The sequence below is a fragment of the Talpa europaea genome (assembly GCF_964194135.1).
Source record: "Talpa europaea genome assembly, chromosome: 12".
Classification (NCBI taxonomy): domain Eukaryota; kingdom Metazoa; phylum Chordata; class Mammalia; order Eulipotyphla; family Talpidae; genus Talpa; species Talpa europaea.
The window spans coordinates 7,047,860-7,073,753 of NC_140079.1; the positions used below are offsets into that span (position 1 = coordinate 7,047,860).

The 25,894-nt window shown below is 59.5% G+C and overlaps 1 protein-coding gene across 1 annotated transcript; it reads left to right on the forward strand.

Annotated features, from left to right (window-relative positions):
* Positions 1-4,785: 4,785 nt before the first annotated feature.
* STK11 (serine/threonine kinase 11) lies at positions 4,786-25,263 on the forward strand (the record flags this gene model as incomplete). The annotated part of the gene is made up of 10 exons (XM_084251242.1): positions 4,786-5,075; positions 13,839-13,911; positions 15,151-15,248; positions 15,800-15,932; positions 16,098-16,234; positions 17,015-17,142; positions 18,968-19,025; positions 21,261-21,457; positions 23,592-23,810; positions 24,523-25,263. The coding sequence occupies 9 exons, from the start codon at positions 4,786-4,788 to the stop codon at positions 23,792-23,794; spliced, it is 1,317 nt and encodes a 438-aa protein (XP_084107368.1). The 3' UTR covers positions 23,795-23,810; positions 24,523-25,263.
* Positions 25,264-25,894: the final 631 nt, after the last annotated feature.

Genomic DNA, 25,894 nt, shown 5'->3' on the forward strand with positions numbered 1-25,894 from the left:
GAAAGAGGCAGCTGGGTCTCTGGCACAGTAGGCTGGGAAAGTGGGATTAATAACAGGGATAGGCGGGCCTCCCTGGAGGTGCAAGGGGTTAAGTCTCAGCATTACAAAGCTATCTGCAGCCACTGCAGCACAAGTCCGATCCCGGCCAGGGAGCTACCCACATGGCGCAGCAGACCTCTCCTGTCTCCCCGCTGCTCCCCTCAGCAGTGTATTTCAGTCAGTCTGCCTGTTCTGCTCCCCACTCTGTCTCTGGTGAGTCCTCTCACTACCCTGTACCTCTGGCCTACACCCCAGCTCTTGTATGCATAAATAAATACATCTTTAAAAAAAAATGCAGGATAGGGTTCAAAAGCAGACTCACAGAAAGAAACCCAAAGGGTTTATTACACAGGGACTGAGGAAAAGGGAGAACATAGAGAGAGAGATTTCATATGCCAGCCTGTGGCCAGAAGCGACCTTTCCTAACCCAGCTAGAGTCTGTGTGGCAGAGACCAGAGTCCAGGCTGAAGTTGCATGTGGCAAGAGAGAAACTTCTCCGTGACACTCTTCCTTGCCAGCGGTTCAGCTGCTGAAGTGCCAGCAGCTTTACGTGCCAAAGGCACAGCTCAGCCTCCACCGCCAAGCAGCAGCCCCCCAACAGGATGTCAGGGGTGGAGGCTGGGAAGCTCCCTTTTCTACCATCTAGTTGGCTGTTGGCGCCACCCACCGGCTGGGATATTGATCCTCACTGATCCTCTGACATGCCCACTCCCACCGGGACCTGGGCAGGTGACTTCTCTGCAAGCCTCAGTTGGCTCATCTGTGTTGGGGAGGAGGGACATTTTCTCACCCCAAAAGGAAAGCCTGTTCCTCTCATCAGCCACTCCCATCCTACTTGTAACAACCTCAAACCCACTTTCTTTTCTTTTTAAAATTTTTATTTACATATATATTTTGTGTAGAAGAACTGGGGTGTAGGCCACAGGCACGGGCAGGTGTGAGAATTCACCAGAGACAGAGTTGGGAGCAGAACAGGTGGATCTACTGAAATACATTGCTAAAGGGAGCAGCAGGTGAGACAGGAGAGGTCTGCTGCACCATATGTGGATTACTTCCCTGGCAGGGATTGAACTCAGGCCACCAGGGAGGCCCCCCTCAGCAACCAGACACAGTGGAGCTTTCCTGGCTCTGCTGTGTCCCAGCATGAGGTGCTGATGGGTTTTCAGTTTTGAAATTGGCGCAGTTTTATCCACAAACCAATAAGGTTTGAGCTCACACTGGTGCCATTCAGATTTTTGAGATCTACAAGGTTTTGTAAACCGACCAATCAGGTTTGAGGTTGCAACAGCGCGAATCAAGTCTTGGAAATGGTGCCAGTTTTGAAAATGAACCAGTCAGGTTTGAAAGGTGGGCACCTTGAAGGGGTTATAAGCCAGGGCTTCCTATTTTCCAGACACACTAGTCCAGACTCTCTCCTAGGAAGACCTTTAACTCAGACCTTCAAGACCTCCCCTTTAGGGGCGCAGACTTCAGAGACTCATTGAGAACATCTCATCAGACCTCTAACTCTCTTATGACTTGCCTGAAAGGCTCACCTGATGGACTCATTGAGACCTTTGTGTCTGATCTCCACTTTGAACCCCCTCCTGACCTGACCGTGGCTCCTTCCTCTGGCCCTGCCTCTGACATGCCTGCTGATTGGCATTGTGCCTGGTACTTCTGAAAAAGCATACATTAGCTAGTGCCTGATCCTCCACATCACCACCTGCTGACCAGTGCTGACCGGCACTGCTGACCTGTGATTGGCCATTTCTAAGAGTTGTCTACTGTTTCTGATCCTCTGACACCACCTCCTGACTGCTGTCCTTGCCTCTAGCACTTCTGGCACCATTTCCTAGTGCTATTGTGCCTGCTGCTGCCCAGCCCAGCCTTCCAATTCCTGCTGCACTACTGCAGTGCTGCCTCAGTAGTCGCACCCGTGCCTACCTCCAGCTGCCACCATGAGTTGGATCCTGGTCCACCACTCACTGGTATGCCATCAGCACCAGGCTCTAGTCCAAGTGACAGTGCCATCTTGCACAAGTAGCTTTTGGTTTAGACTATTGGACACTGCAGAATCTATCTGCAGTTGGACAGCTGGCCATAGGAATTCTTGTGACCATAGGAATTCTTTCCTTTTCCCCAATTTTCCCTTTGTTAATAAATCCTGTTATTGTCACACACACACACACACACACCCTGAGCTGTCCCTTTGGCATTTAGAGCTCCTGGCACTTCAGCAGCTGAACCACTGGCAAGGAAGAGTGTCGTGGAGATCAAAATCATGCCGCAGGGGCTGCGGAGAGCTTCATAGTATTGAGACTTAACCCCCTGTACCATCAGGGAGGCCTCTAATTCTTTTAATAGCTGTTGGATCTGTAGTGTTATCCCTTCCTGCATGTTTGATTTTGGTTACCTTTTTTTTTTTAATGACTTTTTTTTTATAGAGGCATGTTTTATTTATTTATTTGTTTGTTTGTTTGTTTGTTTTTTTTGTTTATACATGCACTGGGTACAGTCAGAAGCGCGGGAGGGTGAGAGAATTCACCAGAGCCAGAGCAGGGGAGCAGAGCAGGCAGAAGGACCGAAGTACACTGCTGAGGGGAGCAGCGGGCGGCAGGAGAGGTCTGCGCGCCATGTGGGACCCTCCTCCGGTGGCGGGGGAGCAGCTGGGGAGCGAACCGGCACCGCTGAGGCTGCAGGCAGCTTCACTACCCAGCGTTCAACCACTGCGCCACTGGGGAGGCCCTTGGTTACCTTTTTTTCTTGGTCAATCAGGCTAGAGCTTTATCTATTTTTTAAATTGTTTCAAAGAATAACTTTTTGGTTTCAATTAGGTCCCCTATTCTTCTATTTTATTTCTTTGTAAACCATAAAGCTCTTCTCTGATCTTTATGATCTCCTTTTCAAAAGAAATATGGGACTAATCCACATGCTTTGATGAAGACTCGCTGGTATGGCCCCCTTCTCAGGGTCACTAGAGAATCTGATGCAGATCATGGATCTGCCCCAACGAAATGCACAAGGGCACACTCAATTTTGTAAGCAGGCTTACGAAATTCACAGATCTTGGGCTCACAATCCCCAGATGGAGCACAAATCAGATTGTGTCAGGTTCCAAACTCTCCACATCTTGGTTATTGTGACTCAGGGCCTCACACAAGACAAGCAGTTTGAGCAAAATAATCTAATGCCAAAAAGGCAGGAAACAGGGGCCTGGTACCATGGAGGTATTTTCAACTTATGAAATACAAGAAAATACAACTTGCCCAGTGGTATTTTGCCAACTCCTTTTGTTTTTTACCAAAACACTTCGCTGGGATTACGCCAGCTCAGTTCTGAGTTTTTGCCGGGGAGCTCTTTTAGGGTAGAGATGGAGCAAAACTTAACGAGGGCTCTCAGCCTCGAAGCGGCCACTTTAGACACTTTTTGACCTTTGACCTCGCATCAAAGGCAGTCCTGGGATCCCTGGCAGCCCCGACTCTCTCCAGGGCTCCCAATCTGCGATCAAGGCCCACGAAGACTGCGCCCAATTCGCACTATTCTGAGAAGGCCGTTGGCGCTCGCGACCCGCGACCCTGGCCCCCAACTCCTGAAGAGGGGTGCAAGACGACTTCGCCTCCCCACGCTCAGCTCCCCGCCCCCTTCCCGAGACCGGCGCCCTCACTGACCAATGAGCGGATCGTATTCCTCGGGAGGCGGGGCCGAGAGTAAACCAATCCTTGCTCGGGCGCCCGCCCAAACGGCCCAATAAGCAGCGGCAGCGGGGCGGGGCGTGGGGCGGGACAGGCCAATTTGGCCAACGGGTGGGCACGTCCGCGCCGCGAGGGGCGTGGCCGCGGCGGGGCGTGCGGCGGCGCGGCGGCGCAGGGCGGGGGAGGGAGGTAAACAAGATGGCGTCGGCGTGTGGGGCGCGGAAGCGGGAGGCGTCCACGGGCGCTCGCTAGTGAGGCGGCGGCGGCGGCCCCGCGACGGGCTTGCATGGGCTGGGGCCCCGCGCCGCCCCGCCGGCTCCACACGCGCAGGGCCCGGCGGCCTCGGGCACCCCCGGCCTGCGCCTCCTCGGCCTCCCGCGGCCCCGCGGACCCCCCGCGCCCCGCTGGCCGCGATCGGCGGCGGAGGGCGAGCGCGGGCTGCCGTTTGGGGCGGGGGTGCGCCCGCCGGGCCCCCGCGGCCGCTCGGGGGTCCCCGGCCGGCGCGGGAGCGCCCCGGCAGCTGCCGGCCCCGACTGGGTTGGCTCCGCGCGGCCGCCGCGTCCCGGGCAGCCCCCCGGACCCCCGAGCGCGCCCCGCCGGGCGACGCGCCCCGCAGCCGCGGCCTCCGCCGCCCCGGGGGTCCTGAGCGCGGCCGCGCGGCGCGGACTCCTTCGTGCCCCCCGCGGGCCCTGCGCGCGCCGCGACCCGCTGGTAATGGACGGTCCGGCCGCGTCCGTGTGGGTCCGGGGGTCGCACGTCCCCGGAGGATGACGACCTAGCACCGGGACGGCCCCGTCGCCCCGGACCGGCCTGGCTCGGCGGCCCCGACCTGCATCCGCGCGGCCCTTCCGGACGCCCCGCACCGGCTGCGCACCCGGCACGCCTTTCTGGAACTCGCCTTTGGTACAATCGCTTCTTTGCGAAGAAAGGATTCCCTTTACGGGGGGGGGGGTGTTGACTTTCTTTTGGGGACGGGAATTCGGGGGACAATAAGAAGAACACTTGGCTGCCCGCGACTTCGGAGGGGGCCTAACGGACCGCCGGCCGGGGGGCGCCGAGGCGCTGCTCCAGGATGGAGGTGGCCGACCCGCAGCAGTTGGGCATGTTCACGGAGGGCGAGCTGATGTCGGTGGGGATGGACACGTTCATCCACCGCATCGACTCCACCGAGGTCATCTACCAGCCCCGCCGCAAGCGCGCCAAGCTCATCGGCAAATACCTGATGGGGGATTTACTAGGGGAGGGGTCTTATGGTAAGGTGAAGGAGGTGCTGGACTCGGAGACGCTCTGCCGTAGAGCCGTCAAAATCCTCAAGAAGAAGAAGTTGCGGAGGATCCCCAACGGGGAGGCGAACGTGAAGAAGTAAGTGTGGCTGCCCGGCTCTGCGGTCGGAGCGTGGTCCTGCCCCTCTCGCCTCTAAAACCTGAGCCGACCACCCAGCGCCCCCACCCTTCTGGCCAGGGAAAGTGTTGTTTGACTCCTGCTCTAAGAACTTTGACCAAGTTGGGGTAGCTTGTTGCAGCTGGGCCTCGGCCCATCCGTTTGACTTGGACAGAATGTCAAAGCCCAGGGCAGGAGGGGGCCCACCCCTCGCCCCCTCCCTCGGTCAACCTGCAGAGAACTGCGGTGCCCAGTGGAGCCAGCCAGTGTTCAGTTAGCCCTGGGAGTTTGTGTTCGCTGTTACCAGGGGCAGGCCAGGCACTCTGCAGTTTGTTTATCCTGTTGGAGGGGAACCTTGCCATGGCCAAAATTAATAGTTTGCTCCAGTTTATCAGTCGACAGGGGTGGAATGTATCCCAGTCACCCTGGGAGGTGCTGCTAGACTTTGCTGACTTCTGGCCTGAGATTCCCAAGAGGGGCATTGGCTCTGGGTGAACTTTTTCTGTAGGCATCCTGGAGCCATCAGGTCTGCGAGTAAGAGGCCTCCCGCGGCCCCCCTCCACAGGAGTGGGGGAACTTGTGTCTCTTGCTCTTGCTGGTTTCAGGAGGGGCTTTCCTCCTTATCGCTGCCACCCCGGTGGGCCCCTGCCCATGCACTTCTAGTTTCCAAGAAGGGGTTTATCTAACAGGCCAGAGGCAGGACTGTCTGTGACCTTGGACTATCTACTGTGGCTCTGAGCCCTCCAGGCCAGTTCTGGGAGGTGCTGCTCCTGGTATCTGTTTTCACCTCTCCTTCCTGACCCATCCACCACTTCTCATGCTTATGCCCTGGGATGCTTTTGCTCTGGAACAGACTGAGGGTGGTGATGAAATTGGGGATAGAGTGGAGAGCTGAAACTAAACTGACTTGGGTCCCTGAGTCAGACCAGCTGGGCTTACAGTAGGGAACACAGTGGGTACAGCAGGAGAGGAGTGATGCATTTAGTCTTCGTGCCCCAGCCTGTGGGCCCTGGGAGCAGTTAGTTAGTTCGTTGTGCCTTTCTCTAACCTGTGAGGTGGGACTTGAGTGGGGAACACCAACATCCTGGCATATGCTGAGGTGGCGGGGGTGAGGGCCTCCTCCATTCAGAAATATCCACTCATCTGCTGCCTCCTAAGTTAGGTTTCTAGTGAAGCTGGAAGCTTATGGGGTGAGTGTACCTGAGGCTGCTGACATCTCTGCAGACATCAGTGTTGTGGGCTGGGGGGCAGTGAGGTGGGGAGCTCTGCATCGTACAACAGAGTCCCCTCCTGCTCTCTCAGGCCGGCCTCATCTTCCTAGTTCCTCTAGTCCTCATCCCAAGATCCATCCATGAATGGAGTGCTAGTCTGTCCTGCCTGGCTGCGCCCTCCTGGATGCTTGGCACTGTCCTGTCCTGGCTGTTTCACACCAAGCTCCTCTGCCTGAGGTATCATGTGGAAGTTGGGGTTCCCCGAGTCCCATCCGAGGGACTGAGTTTCACCGCCTCTCCCCTGGTCATTGGTCTGTCGGTTAGAGAGGCCCAACCGCCCTTCTCTGGAGTTGCTGGGATTCAGAATATAGGCCGTGCGGGCTGTCGGAGAGTGGTGGCAGAGTTGAACAGGTCTCGGATGTCCACCGACCCCCACCACATTGCAGGGTGGTGTCAGGGCGGGCAAGTCCCCGCCTTTGCTCGGGTACCTGTGATAAGTGCATCTGTTCACATGATGCAGTGCGAGTTTTACAACTGTGCGTGCCCAAGGTCAGCTTAGAGGACGTTGCACTACCCAAGGAGTCCTTCGAGCTCCGTGGGACAAGAGGCCGGAACCTGCACGTAAGCTGCAGGGTGCTGGTGTCAGGAGAAAGTCGGAGGTGTCCTTGCTCTGGTTCTGTCATGGCCCTCGGAGTCCCTGGGAGAGCGTGGAGACAGCCGTCTGCAGGGAGCCCTGTCCCGCGGTGTGTGTTAGAGGAAAGCTGGGGCGGTGGCAGGGTGGACGGTCCCTCCGGCCAGCGCCATGATTGGAAGAAGGCGTCATGGCTTTGGGGCATCATGTGGCTGATTTTATCAGCTCAGCCTAGATTCAGGGCTCCGTTTCCTACACCCCCCCCCCCCACCCAGAGTACAGGACCGGCCCAGTGCTTCTTGTCCACCCATCTGTGGCTCTGAGGGGTGACAAACTGCTCGAACGCACTGGGACCCGAGCGCCGAACTCCAGAGAGAAAAGACTGTTTTTGTCCGTGAGAGGTTTACTCAACTCTGCTCCAGGTGCCTCTGGTAGTAAAGTGTCCAGAACCTTCCAGCAAGCTTCAGGTGGCCTCCAGTTGGAATTGGAGGCTTTTTTCTTAAAGAACAACGTTTGTCCAGATGGTGGCCCTGCTCAGGATGTCACGGTGTTTCCCTCATGGCAGGGCTGATGTGCGTCTGTGGTGTCCCCTGTTGAGAGCGCTGCTGCGTCATCATAAAACGGGCCCATTCTGAAGCGCGTCGTGAAGTTAAAAAAGTATAGACTCAGTAATTTTGCTACTGACATGTGTTGCCATGCTTCCGTCAAAGTTTTTAAAAATCTTAAGCAGTTCAAGTGCTTTTTAATGACATATGAAACTGGCGTGAGGATCATTTCAAAAAATCAGTCGTCTTTGCTGGGTTTTTCTGTGGGCAGTGGACTCGCTTAATGGCGGCCTGTAAGGTAGAAGGGCGCCGGGTGGCTCCCCTCAGCCGTGGGGTCTTCCTGCTCTTCAAGCAGCAGGGTGATCTGCTTGAAGTCCTGCCAGCAGGACTTGGGGCGGGTGTAGACAGAGCTGCATGTATATGCCCTCTTTTTTACACAGTCACCTTCCAGTTGACACGCTCCAAAGGATAGGTGGTAAATAGCGCCAGTTCTTGGTGCTGGTCCTGCCAACTGCCAGCTGGTGCAGGATGGACGAGACTTGGCCCAGGACAGCTGGCCAGACACTGGGGCATTAATTTCATAGACTTACATCCAAAGTGCTATTCTTTGTGGGGGTTTTTCCCACCGACCACATAGAGGTGACACATACAATCATCCCTAGCACAGTCATGCAGCAGTCTGCGTTTGCCTCGGCCTGTGGCCCCCGACCCCTGTTCTGCAGCCTGAGCTTGTCTGCCCCAGGCCTCAGTGGTGGTCCTATGAGATGACCCTGCTGTGGGGCCAGCAGACCCGCCTATACAAGTGGCCCTGTGTATCTGGGGTCAGCCTGCCTGGACCGATGACCATGTATGACATCGTCCTACCCATGGTTGTGTGTAGGTGAACAGTGGCCATTTGGGTGAATTGTTCTGTATGACAAACTGGAGAGGGTACTTGAAGGGCATATCCCAGAGGTCGAGTTCTGGGTTAATGGGGTCATGTGTACCTGATAAGATGTTATCAAGCCCACAAGTCCCCAACCTACCCCTCCTGGTGTCCTGGTGAGGTCTGGGCTGCCAGTGTTGCCTTGTGCCCTCTGTGTTGACCGTTGATAAGAGCTGCTTCTGTGTTGGGGAAGCAATAGAATTTGATGTGCTTGGCCACTCAGGCTGTTCATAGCTCCTTGGCATCCCAAGTGATCCCCAGGAGCTTTGTCCATCTGTCCCCAAGCAGGGATTCTGTTGGCCTATATGAGTTTCCAGGTGGGGGCTTGGCGTGGCCTGACACCACCCACCCCACCCCTGTAGTGATCGGCAGGCACTTGGATCTGGGTGGCGAATGGTTGGCATTTTAGAGTGTTGAGGATCAGAGCCCTGGATTTTGTTGGCACTTCTTCAGCCCCGAGCGACCTCGCCAAGGTCTGGCATCTGCTTGGGCACTTCCCCCCTTGTGTTGGGAAGGATTCTGCTGTCAGGCCCAGGCTGGCCACCATAGGTGGCAGCAAGAGGGCCTGGGCTTGCCCGCACCCAGGTGGCTCTCCCTGTGGTTCCTGGACATCCTGAGGGCCTGTGGTTTGTCTGGTCTTTCCCTGACAGGGTGTGGGGGCCTGTTTCTGAAACTTGGATGGAAGTACTTGCGGGAATCCCAGCTGAGGCGGCCCTTTATCCCATAGCTGTCATGTGACTGAACTCTGGTTTATTTTTTTAATAGCTTTATTGAGGTACAGCTTATATAACACAAAACTTACCTTATTAATGTTTAATTCTGTGGCATTAATTACATTCACAGTGTCACCTCTAATTCCAGAACATTCCGTCACCTGTAAAGGAAATCCTGTCCCATCAGCAGTCACTCCTCCGCTTCTCAGCCCCCGGCACCACAAATCTACTTTCTGTGTCTGTGGTTGTGACTGTCCTGGATGTTTCTCGTCAGTGAACTCACACACCGTTGCCTCGTGTGTCTGCTTCTCTCCCTGAGCGTCCTGTGTTCAGGGCCCCTCCCGGTGGTCGCGAGTGTCGGAGCTGCCCCCTTTTCATGGCCGGTGGTGTCCCCATGGGGGGAACTTGGTTTTTTTTATCCCTTCAGCTGAGGGACACTTGGGTTGATTCTACTTTATGCCTTTTATGGATCGTGCTGCTGTGCATGCGTCTGGTGTCTGGACTGACCTGCAGCCTTCCCTGGTTCAGCCCTTTGCTTCCCTCCACGGCTCTGCTGCATGTTCAAAAGCAACAGCAGAGACCAGCGGCCAAGGGGTGACAGCTCTTGCTTGGCATCTCTGCCCGCCCCTTGGGAGCCTTTCTCCAGTGGGCTCACACCTTCCCGAGGAGGGTGAGGCGGCAGCCAGGGCAGGACAGCCCCTGCCAGGCCTCCGGCTGTCCGCTGTGTTCGTTTTCAGCTGTTCCCCCCGAGCCTGTTCTTTAGTTTCTCTGCTGGTTAATCAACAAGCTGACCAAACTGTCCCCTCTGCTTGGGCAACACCTGAGGGTGGGTGGGGCCTGCTGTCCTGCCTGTGTCGGCTTGGCCACCGGAAGCCCTACTTCCTCTCCTTCACTTCCTGCATCCTGGCTGGCGCTGACTTGTCCTTTTTTGTAAATATTGTTTTCCTTTTCTGGCCAGAGATCAGCTTGGAGGAGGAGGTGATAGGAACCCCTCAGTTTCCCCGAGGTCAGGTCTCCACTGTCTGGAGGCCCCCCTCCGGCGTCCTCCCTTGAGCGCTGTCCCCGCCACCCTCCCCTGCCCGCTAGTGCATCTGCTCGGCCTGGTCAGAGTCTGGCGAGGTGCCTGTGCGTGGGGTGCGGCTGGTCTGCAGGGTGCTGAGAGCCCCGCTAGTTGGACAAGCACACGAGCAGACGCCCCAAGTGGATGGGCCTAGTGAAGTCATGGAGTGGGAACCTCTTTCAAAAAAAAAAAAAAAAACTTTGCTGACGTCAGAACAGGAGCTTCTCATGGCAGCAGAGAGGGCAGCATCGTGAGCTCGGGGTTGGGATCCTCCTCAGTCGCTTCTCTTGGGGAGAATGAACATTGGTGTCACCCGGCAGTAGTGGAGGAGGGCAGCCACGCCCTGAGATGGTTCCCAGCCAGGGTCTCTCTGGGGTCGGTGGGGGGTCCACTCTTCTAAAGCTGCCCTGAGGTTTTGTTTACCATCTGTGTGGCGTTTAGGGCTGGTCCTTTAGCGCTCTTCTGGCCAGTCCTGCTTCCCTACCCCCCCTGCCCCCCCTTCCCTGCTGATTGTACCTAAAGTAGTCTCTCTGGAAGAAGAAAAGGGCTCGGGGGAAGTTTCCAGAGCCGGGAGGTTGTCATGTTTGGTGAAGGTGCTGAGGTCTGAGCTGTTCTGAGGTGTCTGGGAGTTGGCTGCCTATCCCCAGGCCCTGTGAAGTTCTGGATGCTGGGTCTTGAAGTCGGGGCCTCCTTCGTGGCCCATCTCTCTATCCCACACTGGCTTCTGGGACCCTCTGAGGTGTTCCAGTATTCGGGGATGCTGCCGAAGCCCCGTCCAGGTGGTCTTCTCCCCTCAGGTCCTCGAGGGCAGGCAGCTTGGTCTAGGGGGATAGCAGGTGCCTGACAGTGGTTTCCCAGGGCAGCTGTCGGTACCGGATCCCAGGGCACCCACACGGGAGTGCCAAAGAGAACCAGCTCCTTACCCGCACCTGCAGCACCTGCAAAGAGTTGGCTGTGCACCTGCACCCGGGACACCCGAGTCGGGTGGCTCTGCAGCGCCCTTGAGACACCTGAGAGGACTGAGCGCTGCACCCGGGACACCCGAGCGGAGCCGGCTCTGCACCTGCATCTGGGACAGCTGGGCCTGGAGCATCTGAGGTGCTGGCTTTGTACCCATGCCAGGTAGCATCTGGCAGTGACTCCAAAATGCTGGCCCGGGTGCTGCTGTCACAGCTACGGCTTGCCCCTTTCATGTGGAGTGCCCGATGGCGAGTCATACTGTTTGAATAGGCATCTTTCGGCTGGGGAGGAACGCCACTCAGCTCAGCGCTCGTGTGCGTGGTAGCCAGCAGGCCCCAGGTCCTGGGTGAGCCCCAGATGGGGGCTATGGAGGCTATAGAGTGACCCTGATGGGAGAGGGAAGGTAGACTCAGACTGTGGCTGAGGGATGGTGGTAACACTCCACACTCAACAGGGTTAGAGGTGCCAGTCTTCTCCCCTCGCCCACTAGGGGTACACAGCCCGGGGGATAGGGGCTAGCGGGCCTGGATACCAGGGCCAGCAGAGAAGGTGGAGCTCCAGGAAGGACCTTCCAAAGGCAGGGAGAGCTCCTATGAGGGGGCCCAGCTTGAGGGCTCTGTGTCCTGAACCTTAGGGACGTTTCCGGATCCTTTACAGCAGTTCTCACTTGCGCCTGTCCTGTTCCTGGGGAACACTGGGCAAAGTCGGGGGACGTGTGGGTGCCATGGCCAGGGGGACGCCTGGCCCTGGTGTCCGTGGGGAGGGAAACTGTTTATTATTTGGAAAAACGTCTGCCCGCACTCGCTGATTTTGTCTCCCTGGTCACCCCCCTCCCCGCCCCTCTGCACCCTTATTGAAACGTGTGTAGTGCCCCAGGCCACAGGGGGTGGGGGGGGGCGGGTAACTTTGGGATGATGGGAAAGCCAAGGCAGAGTTCCCCAGGCCTCTGGGGGCCCACAGGCTGGGAACTGGGTGTGGATGACAGCCGGGGTGGTGCTGTCAGCGAGGTGGTGAGGACGCAGCTGTCTACCCCTTCCGTCCTGCGAGCCCATGGGTCTGGGGTCCCATCTCTGAGGTTTCCAGACCCCTCCCCTCAGACTGTTGGAGCACCTGGTAATCTGCATGGTAACTGCCCCCGGGGGGTTCCAGGCCTCTTGGCATAAGGGAGGGAACGGGAAGGACTTCGTGGAAGGGTCTGAATCTGTGAGGTAGGTGGGAACCCCTCCCTCCAGCTGTGTGTCGTTCACGCTTGGGCTTTCTGGTAAGGGTCTTTTTAAAAGTCTTTATTGAGATATAATTCACGGCCGTGCAATCCAGGGGCACTTAGTACATTTATGGAATTATGGGACCAACCCCACCTAGTTCCAGAACATTCCATCTATAAGAGAAACCGGTCCCCATCAATAATCACCCCCATTTGTCAGCACCACAAACCCACTCTCTGTGGCTGGGTCTGTCCTGGACGTCTCTTGTCAGTGGCCTCACACCGCGTAGCCTCGTGTGTCTGGCTTCTCTCCCTGAGCGTCGTATGTTCAGGGTCCCTCCCTGTGGGTGTGCGTGTCCTCTCCACACCTAGGTGGGCCGGATCCCTTTGTGTGTGACAGACTCTCAGTTGACAGCTGTGGGTAGTGTTGCTGTGCGCTTGCATGCGCGGGGTTCTGAGTGGACGTGAGCTTTCCATTCTCTGGGCACACACCTGGCGTGGGGTTGTTGGTGAGCTGGTAACTTGACCTTTTTGAGGAGTGGCCAGCTATTCCCCTCCCCCACAGACTGAGGGCTCCTCGCCTGCTCAGACTGTAGAGGTGAAGTCCGGGCAGACACCTGCAGGGTGGGCAGCCCTGGACCTGACCCTGACCTTTGGACACACATGTGCTAGGGGTAGGTTCCACTTTCTCCCCAGGCCTGACCCCGGAGCAGCCCGTCATTTCCTGGGCTCTTAGAAACAGCTCCCCTTCTTGTTGGACTGTGGGGTCCTGGGTAGGTGGTGCTCCCTGGCCACCCTCACGGGAAGGAGTCCTCACAGAGATGCTTGGCCATGGCCCTGGACTCACCCTGAAGCCTCACTAGAACCCTGGCTCGACACCCTGGCGCTCACCCTGTGCTCGCCCTGCTGTGGTCTCTTTTCCTAGAGCAAAACTGTTGATCTTTCTTTCTTTTTTTTTTTTTTTTTTTTTAAGGATTTATTTTTGCATATAAGAGCTGGGGTGTAGGCCAGGGGTGCGTGGGCTGAGAGGATTCACCAGAGACAGAGCGGGGAGCAGAACAGGCAGATCCACTGAAATCCACTGCTGAGGGGAGCAGTGGGGAGACAGGAGAGGTCTGTTGCGCCCTGTGGGTAGCTCCCTGACCGGCTGGGGATCGAACTCATTCTGCAGAGGCTGCAATAGCTTCATAGTGCTGTGCTTAACCCTTTACGCCACCAAGGAAGCCCCAAAACTGTTCATCTTTAGTTGAAGTATTTAAAAAGTGTCCTGGTTGAGTTGCCCCTGGGTGAGCAGGCCTGATGGAGCTGTTCTTTGGGAAAGGTTGCCACAGTGACAACAAAGCGCAGCCCAGTCCCATGCTCCCTGCTCGGAGCTGGGGTGTTCATCTGCACAGCTCCCTCAGCAAGCTCTTGGGGGACCAGAAGTTCTGACTAAATAGGTGCTGACTGTGGCCCTGCTGGGTCTCTGCCCCCTCTACCTCTGTTCTCCCTCACAGGGAAATTCAGCTGCTACGGAGGTTACGGCACAAGAACGTCATCCAGCTGGTGGATGTCTTGTACAACGAAGAGAAGCAGAAAATATATCCTTTTGGGGTTGAACCTGTGCTGCCGGCTGTGGGGCCTGGTCAGGGCATCACTGTCCCCTGGCCTGAGACCCACCCTTGTGCTTCCTGGCAGGAAACTGGCACCAGGAGGAGGCCCTGTCCCAATGGTATAGGTGGCAACTAAGCCCAGAGGGTAGGCACTGTAGTCGCTCCGTCTGGCCTGGCCAGCACAGCAGCAGCTGCCAGCTAATGCCCGTCCCTTGGCCCCTAAAATTTGAGTGTCTGTGTTTGCAGCTGTCCTGGGATTACCTCAGCAGGCCCTCGTGTTGGCTCCAGACCCCCCTAATACTTACACTGGGGCCTTCCCCTTTTGTTGCCCCTGTCTGGAACTGGGGGGCCCTGTGGTGGGCTTGCTCTTTGCCCCTTGGTGATTGGACCTTGCCTTGCCTTTGTGGCTGCCCTATTTGCTCCTACCCAAAATGAGGGGCATAGTGCTGAGTCATCCTGAGGGGGTGCTGTGCCCAGGAGCGTCCAAGGCCTGCCTTGCAGGGTGGTGTGTATCTCTTCCAGGCACGTGGGGGCCCTGGATCCTTCCGAGGGGCCAAGGTTCTTTCACCAAGGTGCCGGTGACTCACTCACTGGACAGAGTGGGAGGTCCCTGGTCCGTGGCCCTCTCCATCCATGCCTCAGAGCTGCCCCTGGTGGGCCATGTGGCCAGGGCCTCACTCTCCTTTCCTCCCCGTGGCCTGAGACATGCAGCCACTTCTGTCGCTCCTGGCCTGGTTGACCCCTGCTCTCCCGCCCCTATCTTCCCAGGCCTTCTCCCTGCTCTGGGCCCTTGTCCTCAGTCCCCAGTGAATTTGCACCCATGGCTACATCTGCCTTTCCCTCCTGTCCTCCCTGCCTTCCCCATCCAGTGAGCTGTATCCTGTCATTCCCTCAGGGGCCAGGGCTTGAGCTCCTTCTTGGGGTGTTGAATGATCAGTGACTTTATGCTAACCTGTAGGGGCCAAGGCCAGGGTAGGTGGCTCCTGCTTATGGGTGACTGGGTGGGGTGGGGCTTAATGGTGGATGAAGTGAGTAGACAGTTCAGGGTGAGGCTCGTCTCCTTGCCTAGCAGCCCTTGTAGCCCTCCCTGCGGTCCCAGGTCCCCCAGCCTGTTGGTCACTGTACCCGTCAGGCCCTGCGGGGTTCTCCACAGCCTTGTCCCCGCTGCTCCCCCGTTGGGACCTGCCGGCCAGTGCTGTAAGTGTGGCCCCCTTAGCACAGCACGTATATGGTGATGGAGTACTGCGTGTGTGGCATGCAGGAGATGCTGGACAGCGTGCCTGAGAAGCGTTTCCCCGTGTGCCAGGCCCATGGGTGAGTGTGCCATGCCCTGGCTACTACTCTGTCCTCCTGGCCACCCACAGCCTGGGCTGCCAGGCTCCAGTCCCGTGTTCAGATGCCTTTTTCTGACTCGGTGAAATGAAATCTGAAGTGTGTTTTAAACTCAGAGCTTTGCCTGGTTTTCAGAGCCCCACCCACTCCCCTGTGTACCTTCCTGCCTCAGGTGCTCTCTGCTTGAGACACCAAGGCCCCCTGGTCCTTGGGAAGCCTTGACACACACACACACACCCCGCCCCCACCATTGCAGTGGCACCAGCTGGCCTGTGTGGGAGGGGTGGGGGTCTAAGGGCTTCCACAGCATCTAGGCAGAAGTGATTGGAGGAGTGTATGGAAGGGCTGCCCAGTCGGGAGTGACCGCAACCCCTGTGCGCCAGGAGTGACTCAGCCAACCAGCAGCCCCTGGTTTCCTGATGGGCCTCCCGACGTTACTGGCCTGGCCTTGCTGACTCTGCGCAGGGTGCCTACCTTTGTCCTCGGGTGGCATTTCCTCAGGCAGGTCGAGTCATGAGGCTTTGCCCCCACAGGTACTTCTGCCAGTTGGTGGACGGCTTGGAGTACCTGCACAGCCAGGGCATCGTGCACAAGGACATTAAGCCGGGCAACCTGCTTCTCACCACCAGCGGCACGCTCAAGATCTCCGACCTGGGCGTGGCCGAGGTTCGCGCCACCCCCGGGCTGGCGGGCTCCCTGAGGGCTTTTCCCACCCCATGAGCTCCTTCCTGAGGGCCCCCCAACCCAGGGGTCACTCCACAAGGACCCCACCACCTATCCCCCAAGACCTGCCCCCGGCAGAGCCCCTAGAGGCCTTGGTCTGTCCGGCAGGCTCTACACCCGTTCGCTGAGGATGACACATGCAGGACGAGCCAGGGGTCCCCGGCATTTCAGCCACCTGAGATCGCCAATGGCCTGGACACCTTCTCCGGCTTCAAGGTGGACATCTGGTCAGCTGGGGTCACGCTGTAAGTGCCTGTGTGGACCTTCCTTTGCCCATCCTGATGCTAGGCACACTGAGTGGGTTCCAGGCTTCCAGAATCTGCCCCAGTCATCATGCAGGCTACTCAGGGTGGCCAGAGCACGGAAGGGGCATGGAACTGGGGCTGGGAACCCCTTCTGGTAGGAGTAGAAAGCTGTCTTCTGCCTTCAGGGTCACAGGTCAGTGACTGGTGCATACGCCAGTCTCCTTGGCCTGCCCCTCAGGCTGTTGGGAGCTCACACTTGCCCTTGTCCTCAGTGGTTTGCATCCATGGCCATGTGTGCCATCCTGGGTGAGCGTTTCTCTCCCGGTGCTTTGTGCTGAGTCTCAAAACACAGCGAGTCATCCCAGCTGGATTCTGCCTTGTTCGCTGCACGTACCTCAGCTCTGAGGCAACAGCACAAGTGGTCCTCAGCTTCCCGCAGGACGCTCTGTATTCCAAGGTGCAGCTGATGGACACTGGTGCCCCTAGTAGCACAGTCCCCGAGTCCAGCCCTCTTTCTTGCCTTCCAAAGGCAGCCACTGTTGACCGAGAGGGTACATAGCGCCACATAGCGCCGTTCTAAAGTGTGGAATCCACTGGGTCTCGGTGTTTGCAGAATGTGCAGCCACCCCATTCCAGAACATTCTGTCACTCAGTATGAGGCCCTAGAGGTGCGGGTGGTTTGAGGCGCCCGTCACCAAGCTGTCCCAGGCTGAGGACATGGGAAGTGGGGCCCCGAGGACAGCCCCAGCTTACCCGGTCTCTCTTCCGTTGGGAACAAAGCTACAACATCACGACGGGCCTGTATCCCTTCGAAGGGGACAACATCTACAAGTTGTTTGAGAACATTGGGAAGGGGGACTACACGATCCCAGGTGACTGCGGCCCCCCGCTCTCAGACCTGCTGAAAGGTGAGACTCAGCTCTGATGATGACCGTAGGGTGGGGCGAGAAGCATCCCGGGGAGGGGCAGACTGTGGGTGTCGGAAGCACTGCCAGTGCGTGAGGGAGGTCCAGGGAGGTTTCAGCTGCCCACCAGCTGCCCTTGAGCTGGGTCTTCTCTTGCACCTCCCACCCCCTGCCCCGCTATGTGCGGTCCCTGCCCTTCCCCGCTCTGGGCTGGCATGGTCGCAAATGTAGGGAGAAAGATTGGTACTGGAGATGGGCAGGGAGGCCAACCCAGAAAGACTGATCTCTTAATCCCCTAACCCCAGAGGGAAATGGAGGCCACGACCCCAGCCTTCTCAGTGATCCTGACCTGAGGCCTCTTCCTGCTGCATTTTTCTGACTGTACGGCAGGTGGCAGTGTCTCTCCACACCCGCGGCCCCTCCCTATGTGGGCCCTGTGTTGGCCTCTCCCTTGGGAGGGCCCACTCCTAGACCTCCATGCAAGGGTGCTCAAAGCTGGAGCCTCAGCTGCCCCTGAGGTCTGGCTGGAACCAGCAGAGACAGCCCATTTAACCTATTAGAGCCCTGGAGCACCAGCCCAAGGTGTGGTTGGCATTTCAGATACCCCCGGCAGGATCTGGTCCTGCCAAGGTTGTGCCCTGTGGTGAGAATGGCCTCGTGAGTTCATGGGTTGTGTGAGAGTGCGGTTAGTAATTGGATATGGGATTTTTGGCTAAAAGTAGCTCTCTGATTCTGAGCTGCTGGTCCATTGAAAGAAAGTAGGGTTCAGGCCTGGTTCATGGATGCAGTGCCCATGGCTGGGTGAGGTGATGTGTGGCACCCCCTCCGCATTTGGGCTGCCCCAGGACCCTTGGGAAGGTGGCCAGGCCCACTGCCTGGCTATCCTTGGGTTGTGGGTGGAAGCAAGTGGGTAACAAATCCCCTTCTCTCCCCAAGTTCTCACTCAAGCTCTTAGTGCAGCCTCCAGGTGCCTTTCCAGGAGGATTGTGGGCATCGCTGCTGCAGTCCTTGGGATGCCCAGAGGGCTGGAGTGGGCCGTCTGATCCTGCCCCCTTATCTCACCCAAGGGGACCCTTCTAGTGGCCCAGTTCTGCCAATTAACTGTGACCCGGTGTTTTGGGCTTTGTCCTACCCCTCAGCCACAGTCGGTGTCTTCTCTGAAAGATGCTGTCCATTATTGCCCTATTCTGAGCATCGCTCAGACCGGCAGAGGCCTGTGAGGATGAGACCTCGGAGGGGTCCGTGTGCTTGTCTCCAGGCACAGAGCGGTCACCCTGTCTCCCCAGTCCTCTGCAGTGTTCCCCTCGAGGCCAGGGTGGGGGAGCGCAGTAGGCGGGCACAGGGAAGATTGACGCTGAGGTCCCCTTAAGCTTGGCCTTGCCTCCCGCCCCTGCTACCTCGTGCAGCCCGACCCAGGTTAGGGTTGGTCTTGCGCTCTCCGTGTGAGAGCTGACCTCCTCCTACATCCGCCTTGTCTCCTTTGGGCATTTGGTCCTTTCTCGCTGCCATCTTGGGGTCCTTGCTAGGACTGGGGGTTGCCGACTTTACTGACCAACAGACTAGGTGCCAGCTGAGGACAGACCAGCATCCTTGGTCATCCTGGAGTGTGGGGACAGGCCCAAGACCACTGGGGTGGGACCGTCTGTCGTGCTTCCCGCCCTCCCTGTCCTCCTCAGTGCTCTAACCACGCCGCCCAGTTTCCTGCCTGGCAGCCTGGTGGGACTTTGGGGCCTGGACATGGCCACAAGCTACATCTGCCCAGTGTCACACTGTTCCAGGCACAGGTGGGAAGGGGCCTTGCTGACACTCCTGCTGGCCTCTCTCTCAGGGATGCTGGAGTATGAGCCGGCCAAGAGGTTTTCCCTGCAGCAGATCAGGCAGCACAGGTGAGTGGGGGTGCCGGGGCCAACCTGGCCACTGCAGGGGCAGAGCGGGCAGGATGCGGATTCCCATGTTCTCCTCTCACTCTCAGCTTGGGGGCCATTGTGGGGTGCAGTCCTCAGCAGCCTTGAGGGACAAGAGACTTGACTCCTCTGCTCTCTTTTTCCTCTTTTTTAAAAAGATTTATGCATACAAGAACTGGGGTGCAGGCCAGAGGTATGGGGGGTGAGAGGATTCACCAGACACAGAGTGGGGAGCAGAACAGGCCGAGCTACTGAAATATACTGCTGAGGGGAGCAACAGGGAGAGAGGAGAGGTCTGCTGAGCCATGTGGGTCAGCTCCCTGGCCGGGGATCAAACTCAAGTCGCAGCAGCGACCACGCTGATTCTTAACCTCTAGGCCACCAGGGAGGCTCTCCCCTGAAGTCTTGAAGGTTACTCCAGAGCAGGTTGTGGGGTGGATTGAGGGCACGAAGGAAAAGCCTGTCTACTCAAACACCCACCCTACAAACTGGGCACAGTTGTGTGCTACCAGGACCTCCATCTCCCTCACTCCCACCTCGGGGCAGCTTCCCCTCTGAGGCCCTGGTCCCTGAGGGTGAGCCTCTGTCTGAGCTCAGGGTTCGTGGAGACCTGGAGATGGGTGTGATGTCCCTGCTATGGGGTTGGGAGTGCAGGGGCCGACGGTTGGCCAAGGATCCCCTGTTCCTCCTCCTGGACCTCCCGGCACAGTCGTGCAAGCCCCCGACCCCGTCCTCCAGCTGACCCAGCTGTGAACAGGGAAGAGGCAAGGACAGGGACCGGGATCAGGAAGGCTCTTGGTCCGGCCCTCTCACCCACCGATCCCGGGGCCGCTGCCCTGAAGGAACCCCTGAGAGCCCCAAGCCTGCTACTTAAGAGTGAAGGTCAGCGCATAGGCCAGGGCTGAACTGGTTGTTGCAGTCAGCGAGGCAGCCCAGGTGCTGGGAGGTCACAGGGCAGCCCAGGGGCAGGGCGTGGTCACAGGGCAGCCTGAGTATTGGAGGATGGGCAGTGGGTGGCCGGGTGAGGGTCCAGACACCCGCAGAGCTGTCTCTGATTTGTCCCCTGGAAGCCTGGGGGCAGCCAGATCATGCCGGGTTTGAGGAAGATCCTTTCCGGTATTTTAGGGGTGGGCTGGGGTCGAGGGCCCGCAGCAGAGGGCCGCGAGGGAAGATGTCATTTCATGGTCTCTTGCTTTGTCCCTGTTGGCAAGGCAGCTGGCTTGGGGACTGCTTGCGCGGGGTGTGTCAAGGGGTCTTCCCAAAGGCCGGCCTTTCCTGGCGATGGCGCAAGTGGCAGTGGGCAGCCATCCCTATTGTAGGCTCTCCTTGGGCCATAAGACTTGCCGGGGCTTGCATCCGTGGGTGGCCTTTTCATCCCCGCTCTTGAGGGGAGAGGCCTCAGCTACCTCTGCCAGCTGGTGGCCTGGGTCTCTTGTCCTTCCCAGGAAGTAGGTCCCAGAGGCCTTGGGGTTGAGCTGATGTTTGCTTCATTGCGTGGTGAGCATTGCTTTCTGCTGCCACACCCTGGGGGCACGGATGGCACCCGCACACTCTGGACCCTCCTGCCCTCTCGCGGGTCCCCATACTGAGGGCGTTGGGCGTTTACCGAGGTGGGTCCACTCCCCAGGAAAGTGTCTCCATGGCCTGTCTCCATGGTGGCCAGTAGAGTACCCTGAGGGAGGGCCTGGGGTGGGGACTCCTGAGTCTCAGAGCCCAGGCCCGGTCCCCTCAGGCCGTGCTCTTAGAGTGGATTCCTGTGTGAATGCCCAGAGGGGTCTGGAGTGGGCCTCCCTGAGGCCCATGTGGCCAGCCTCGTACACAGGGGGGCCCCGGTCCTGACCATGTGGTGCGGCCAGGGCCGCGGGGAATAGGCCATGGGGGAGGAAGGCGAAGGGGAAGCACTCCTGCTGGCTGCATCCCACTTGGGAGTCTCCACCCCACTTGGGAGTCTCTCGCCTGACGTGTCATAGTGGCTGTGAGCAGTCATGGCGCTTGGGGGTCCGTGTGGATACAGGATCCACTCGGGGGTCCGTGCGGGGCCAGGATGCAGGGGTCTGGGAGCACCTTCTGAGCGTGGACGAGCTGGGGGAGGGGCTGCCTGCCCACCCATGCAGGGTGAACTGGGGTGGGCACGTGCTCCTGCTCTGGGGAGGTGGGGTCTTCAAGAGTGGGGCCTGGGGAGGGGTCCCCAGCCACCCTTCTATCTGTCTTCTGTAGTTGGTTCCGGAAGAAACACCCGCCAGCTGAGGAGCCAGTGCCCATCCCGCCGAGCGCAGACTGCAAGGACCGGTGGCGCGGCATGACGGTGGTGCCGTACCTGGAGGACCTCCACGGCTGTGCCGACGAGGATGGGGACGAGGACCTCTTCGACATTGAGGATGACATCATCTACACTCAGGACTTCACGGTGCCTGGTGAGTCCCGAAAGCTGAGACGGTGCCGCCTCCACGTTGCTCGCCGGCCTGTGACCACAGAGCCTGCACCCCGGAGTCCCAGGCTCTTGGGACAGGTCTGTCCACCCAACACTGACCCCGACCCTGAAGGGCTGCCCACCCCACAGAAGCAGGTGGGGTCCCTCCTGCATCCAGGGGCCCAGCCTGGGGGGAGGCCCCTGTGACAGCCCAAGAGGGTCCGGTGGCCCTCCTGTGCACCGCCCCCGCTGACACGTGGCCTTGCTTCCCCAGGTGACGAGGCGGCGTCTGAGGCAGGGCTTAGAGAGGACCGAGACTCGCAGAAGAGCCAGTGCTCGGCCCTTCCTGGACAGGAAGCTGAGGCCGGGGGCGTGGACGAGCTGGTGGAGGGGCTGGAGGGGAAGCCCGAGGGGGGGCTCCAGGCCTTAGTGTAGCCCTGCCCTGTGTAAGCAGGTGCCCCCCCGCCCCAAGGCCCTGACTGCCCCCGTCCAGCTGGCTGCCCACCCTGGGCCCACCGCCCCTCCTTCAGCGCTCGCAGTTCCCTCCTGTCCCGGGCGCGCTCTGCAGGTTCAGACATAAAGCTTTGCCCCGCTGTGTGTGTGCGGGTGGTGCTTGCCCTTCCCCGGCCGGGGCGTTAGGTCTTCACGGCAGGAAGAACTGTGCAGGCTGGGGGGCGAGGAACCCCCCCACCCACAGCCCCGGGCTCTGCAGTGGCTGGGTGGTGTGTGCTGTGTCCCTCCAGAGCCGGGCGGGGCCCGTGCGCCGTGGGCTCTGTGGTGCTGCTCCAGCCACCTGCAGGGTCAGTCCGTGCCTGGCGCCCGAGTCACTGTGGATTTGGCCCACTCAGTTCCCATGGGGCCCTGGGAACCGGAGCCTGGGAGGCGATGTGTGTGTGGTGTCCTGACGCGGTCACCTCCGCAGAGGCGTCGTGAGCTGTCCTGCCTCTTAGAGGCTCTGGGGGTTGTCTTGAGGGTGCTCGGGGATGACTGAGCAGCGGCTGGCCTGCCGTCGCCACAAGGCCAGGCTCCAGCCGTCACCCCTCCTTGTGCCTGCATTCAGGCCCTGCACGGACTCCCAGGGATCCAGGGCAGCCCTGGGAGGAGGCCCCAAGGGCCTGCCTTTCCTGAGTGGGGAAGGAGGCCCATCTAGGAGTAGCTGTCCAGGCCTGAGTCGGGTCCCTGACCTGGGAGCGCCCGAGAGAGGTCCCACGGCCACGCTCTGACTTGCTCTGGGGCCAGGGCAGGCCGGGCGGGGCCGGGACTCCTCCACACCCGCCCGCTGGCGCTCAGGGCTCTCCCCTGCTTGGCCGCGTCTTCCCTCGACTGGCCTCACGGGGAGAGGGTCCTGCTGCCTCCCCGAGAGCTGGGCACTGAGCCTGGGGCCCAGGTGGACTGTGGTCCATTCCCCGAGTCCCTGACAAGGGGGACAGATCCAGTGCCTGCCGGCTGCCATCCCACGAGCCTCTGTGCCGGCACTCTAGGTGCACTCTGCGGGCCGGGGCCCCTTGGGCCCCTCCCCCGGGGGAGCAGGGCGCTTGATCCCCCAGGTACTCGCGCCATCCCTGTCCCAGCAGTCGGGGTGAGCCCAGATCTGAAGGTTTCCTGCACACTTGGGGCGGGGTGCACAGCGAATTTCAGACGCCTCCTAGTCAGAGCCTCCCTTTCCAGAGGCTGTCCAGTGTTGGGCAGAAAGGAGTAGGGCCCAGGGCAAATGAAGATGCCCCGAGGGGGTGCACCGCCCTCCCCCACTCTCCAGCGTCTGGCCTCGGGGAGCATAGCAGCTGGGCAGCGTGCACGGTCCCAGGCTGGTCTCTAGGACAGTAAAAGGTGGGGGCCCCTGTGGGCCGGCGCTGATCTTGTCATGAGCCCGCTGGGGAGGCTGCGGCCGGCTGCTGGGAAACCCTGTCTCAAACCCTGAGCACGGCCCTTCCCGTGCCCACTGGGCTTGGTGAGGTGAGCACTCCCGCTCGGGCCCTGGCGCTCACAGCCATGCTGGTGATGACAGGCGGTGAGCAGGGCGGCCCAGGTGCCCTGATGCAGCCCCTTGGCCCACGCCCGACCCCTGCGGGCAAGTGGGTGGGACAGGCTTGGGCATGGCGCGGGCCCCAACCGGCCCACACTCGTCCTCTTCCTCTTAGGACAGGTCCTGGAGGAGGGGGCCGGTCAGAATGGACAGAGCTGGGGCCTGCCCAAGGCTGTGTGCATGAATGGCACAGAGTCAGCCCAGCTGAGCACCAAATTGAAGGCGGAACGCCGGGCCAGCTCCACCTCCAACCCCACTCGCAAGGCCTGCTCTGCCAGCAGCAAGATCCGCCGGCTGTCTACCTGCAAGCAGCAATGAGGGCAGTTGCCTGCAGGTGGGATTTGAGAAGGTGGCAGGGTGGGGGGGAGGGCAGGAGGCGGTGGGGGCACACTGGGGGCACCGCCCATGCTCTGCCCTGGTCACTGTTTTGCCTGTTGCTTATCACAGCTGGCGCTGCCCTTAAAGTTCAGCCAGTCTGTTCACCAGGGTCTGGGTCAGGAGTGAAGAAGGTCCCTTTTGACAGTGACCACTGACAGTGGCCTGTCCTGCAAAACCAAGGGATTTGTCCCCTCCCCACAGCCTGGGCAAGGAGATGCTGGCCTCGCACGGAGGCCTGGGAGGCAACTTCCTGGGTGGAAGGTGGGAGGCCCTGGAGGGCGAGCGTGGGAGATTGCTGTCCGGTCCGTGGTAGGCCCCTTCCTGCTTCCCCTGCCGGCGCCTGTCTGCTTTGTCCAGGAAGGGGACAGGCCTCGGAGAGCTGGAGACCCTCACTGGCTCAGAATGCGAGCTAAGGCCCCTGCGCGGCCACGCCCCTCTCCAGGGATGCTCTTGTTGGCCAGCATCAGTGTCCGCCTCACTGGATGGGTGGGCGCTTGCCCTGGAGGGGAAGCCTGGCTCTGCAGGGGAGGCGGTGAGCAGGTCAGCTTTCCTGGTCACTCCAGACATCTGACAGCCCTAGGGTGGGCCTGTCTCCCCACCCACCGCTGGCCTGAAGGCTGAGTGTGTTGGCTGACCCAGCAGTGACCCGCCTTCTCTTCCCTCCACAGCCTGTATCCAGGAGCCCCGGCCAGGGGCCGCAGCCCAGGTCCTTCTCAGTCTTCCTGCCACACGCTGGTCTGCTGCCTGCTGCCCAGGAAGGCCACCGCCACGCTCTCTGTGCTGGCCACTGCCCGGGAGGCCCAGGGGTCCTGGAGGGTTGCCCAGGGGGGGCAGCAGAGACTGGGGTCTGGCCCTCTCCTCATGGCCAGTGGACGTGATCTGGTGACTTTGCAGTCCTGTGCTGAGCCCTGTCCCCCGGCCAGGGGAGGGGGCGGGGGCTGGCGCGGGGCCCGGTGCAAAGCCTTGCCATGCACTTTATGTTTAGACTACTGGTTCTCGCCCTGCCCGACTGTCCTGCTCCCACTCTGCTACAAGGTCGCGTGCGCCCCTTGGGGACGTGCACACAGCCGCGGCGACGGTCCTTGGTGGGGACAGGCCTATCAGCCGAGATGCATGTCCAGCGCCCAAGGGAGCCAGGCGGCTGCCTTGTTTTTGTTGTTTGGTTTTTTTTTTTCTTTTCCTTTTTTTTTTTTTAAAAAATAAAACAGGTGGATTTGAGCTGTGGTTGTGAGGGATGTTTCGGGGTTGTCGGGTGGCTGGATGTGAGGACAGCTGGGGGGCGGGGTCTGGCTCCGCCTCAGACCCCGCGGAGCCCACAGTGCAGGGGCTGGCCAGGAGCCTCACGCCTTGGTGGTGGTGGACCTGGGAGCCTGGGGTGGGTCTGCCTGTGGCCATGCCGGACCGCTGCATTCCAGTGGTAACCCAGCCTCCCCAGGGCTCAGCAGGCCCCTTGCTCAGCCCACAGGGCCTACTGCCCCACAGCAGTCGCCGGGAACCTGAGTGGCAGGAGCTTGAGCCTCTCCCTCCAAGGCCCCCGTGCCTCGCTCCCCAGAGAGAACACGGAGTGACGTGTGCAGTAAATATTTATAATGAACCAGAAAACAAAACACGAGAGAAAACTCCATCACTGAATGGTACACAGATGGCATGAAGCTTTGAGGGGTGGGGCAGGGTGACTTGGCTGCCAGTGAGGGTGGCCCCCTCTTTTGGCAATAAATAAAGCTTGGGAAACTTGAAACCTTGGCCTTCTGGGTTTTGTGTAAGTCTCAGACACTGATGAGTCCTGGTGGCTCTTTGGACTGGACATGCGGCTGCGGGGGCAGCCTGGTCACCGACATGCGGAGGGCGGGCGCTAGCACGTGGACACCTGGAGGGGCCCTCCGGGGTTGAGGGCAGTGGCGGCAGCAGTGGCGGCCGCGATGGCAGCGGCAGCAAGGAGAGCCTGGTTATTGCTCGAGGGTGTAGACTGCCGAGGGCACACGCTGCATGAGGTAAACGGCTTCTGGGGATTGGTGGCCTCAGCCCCTGGCCAATCGCCCA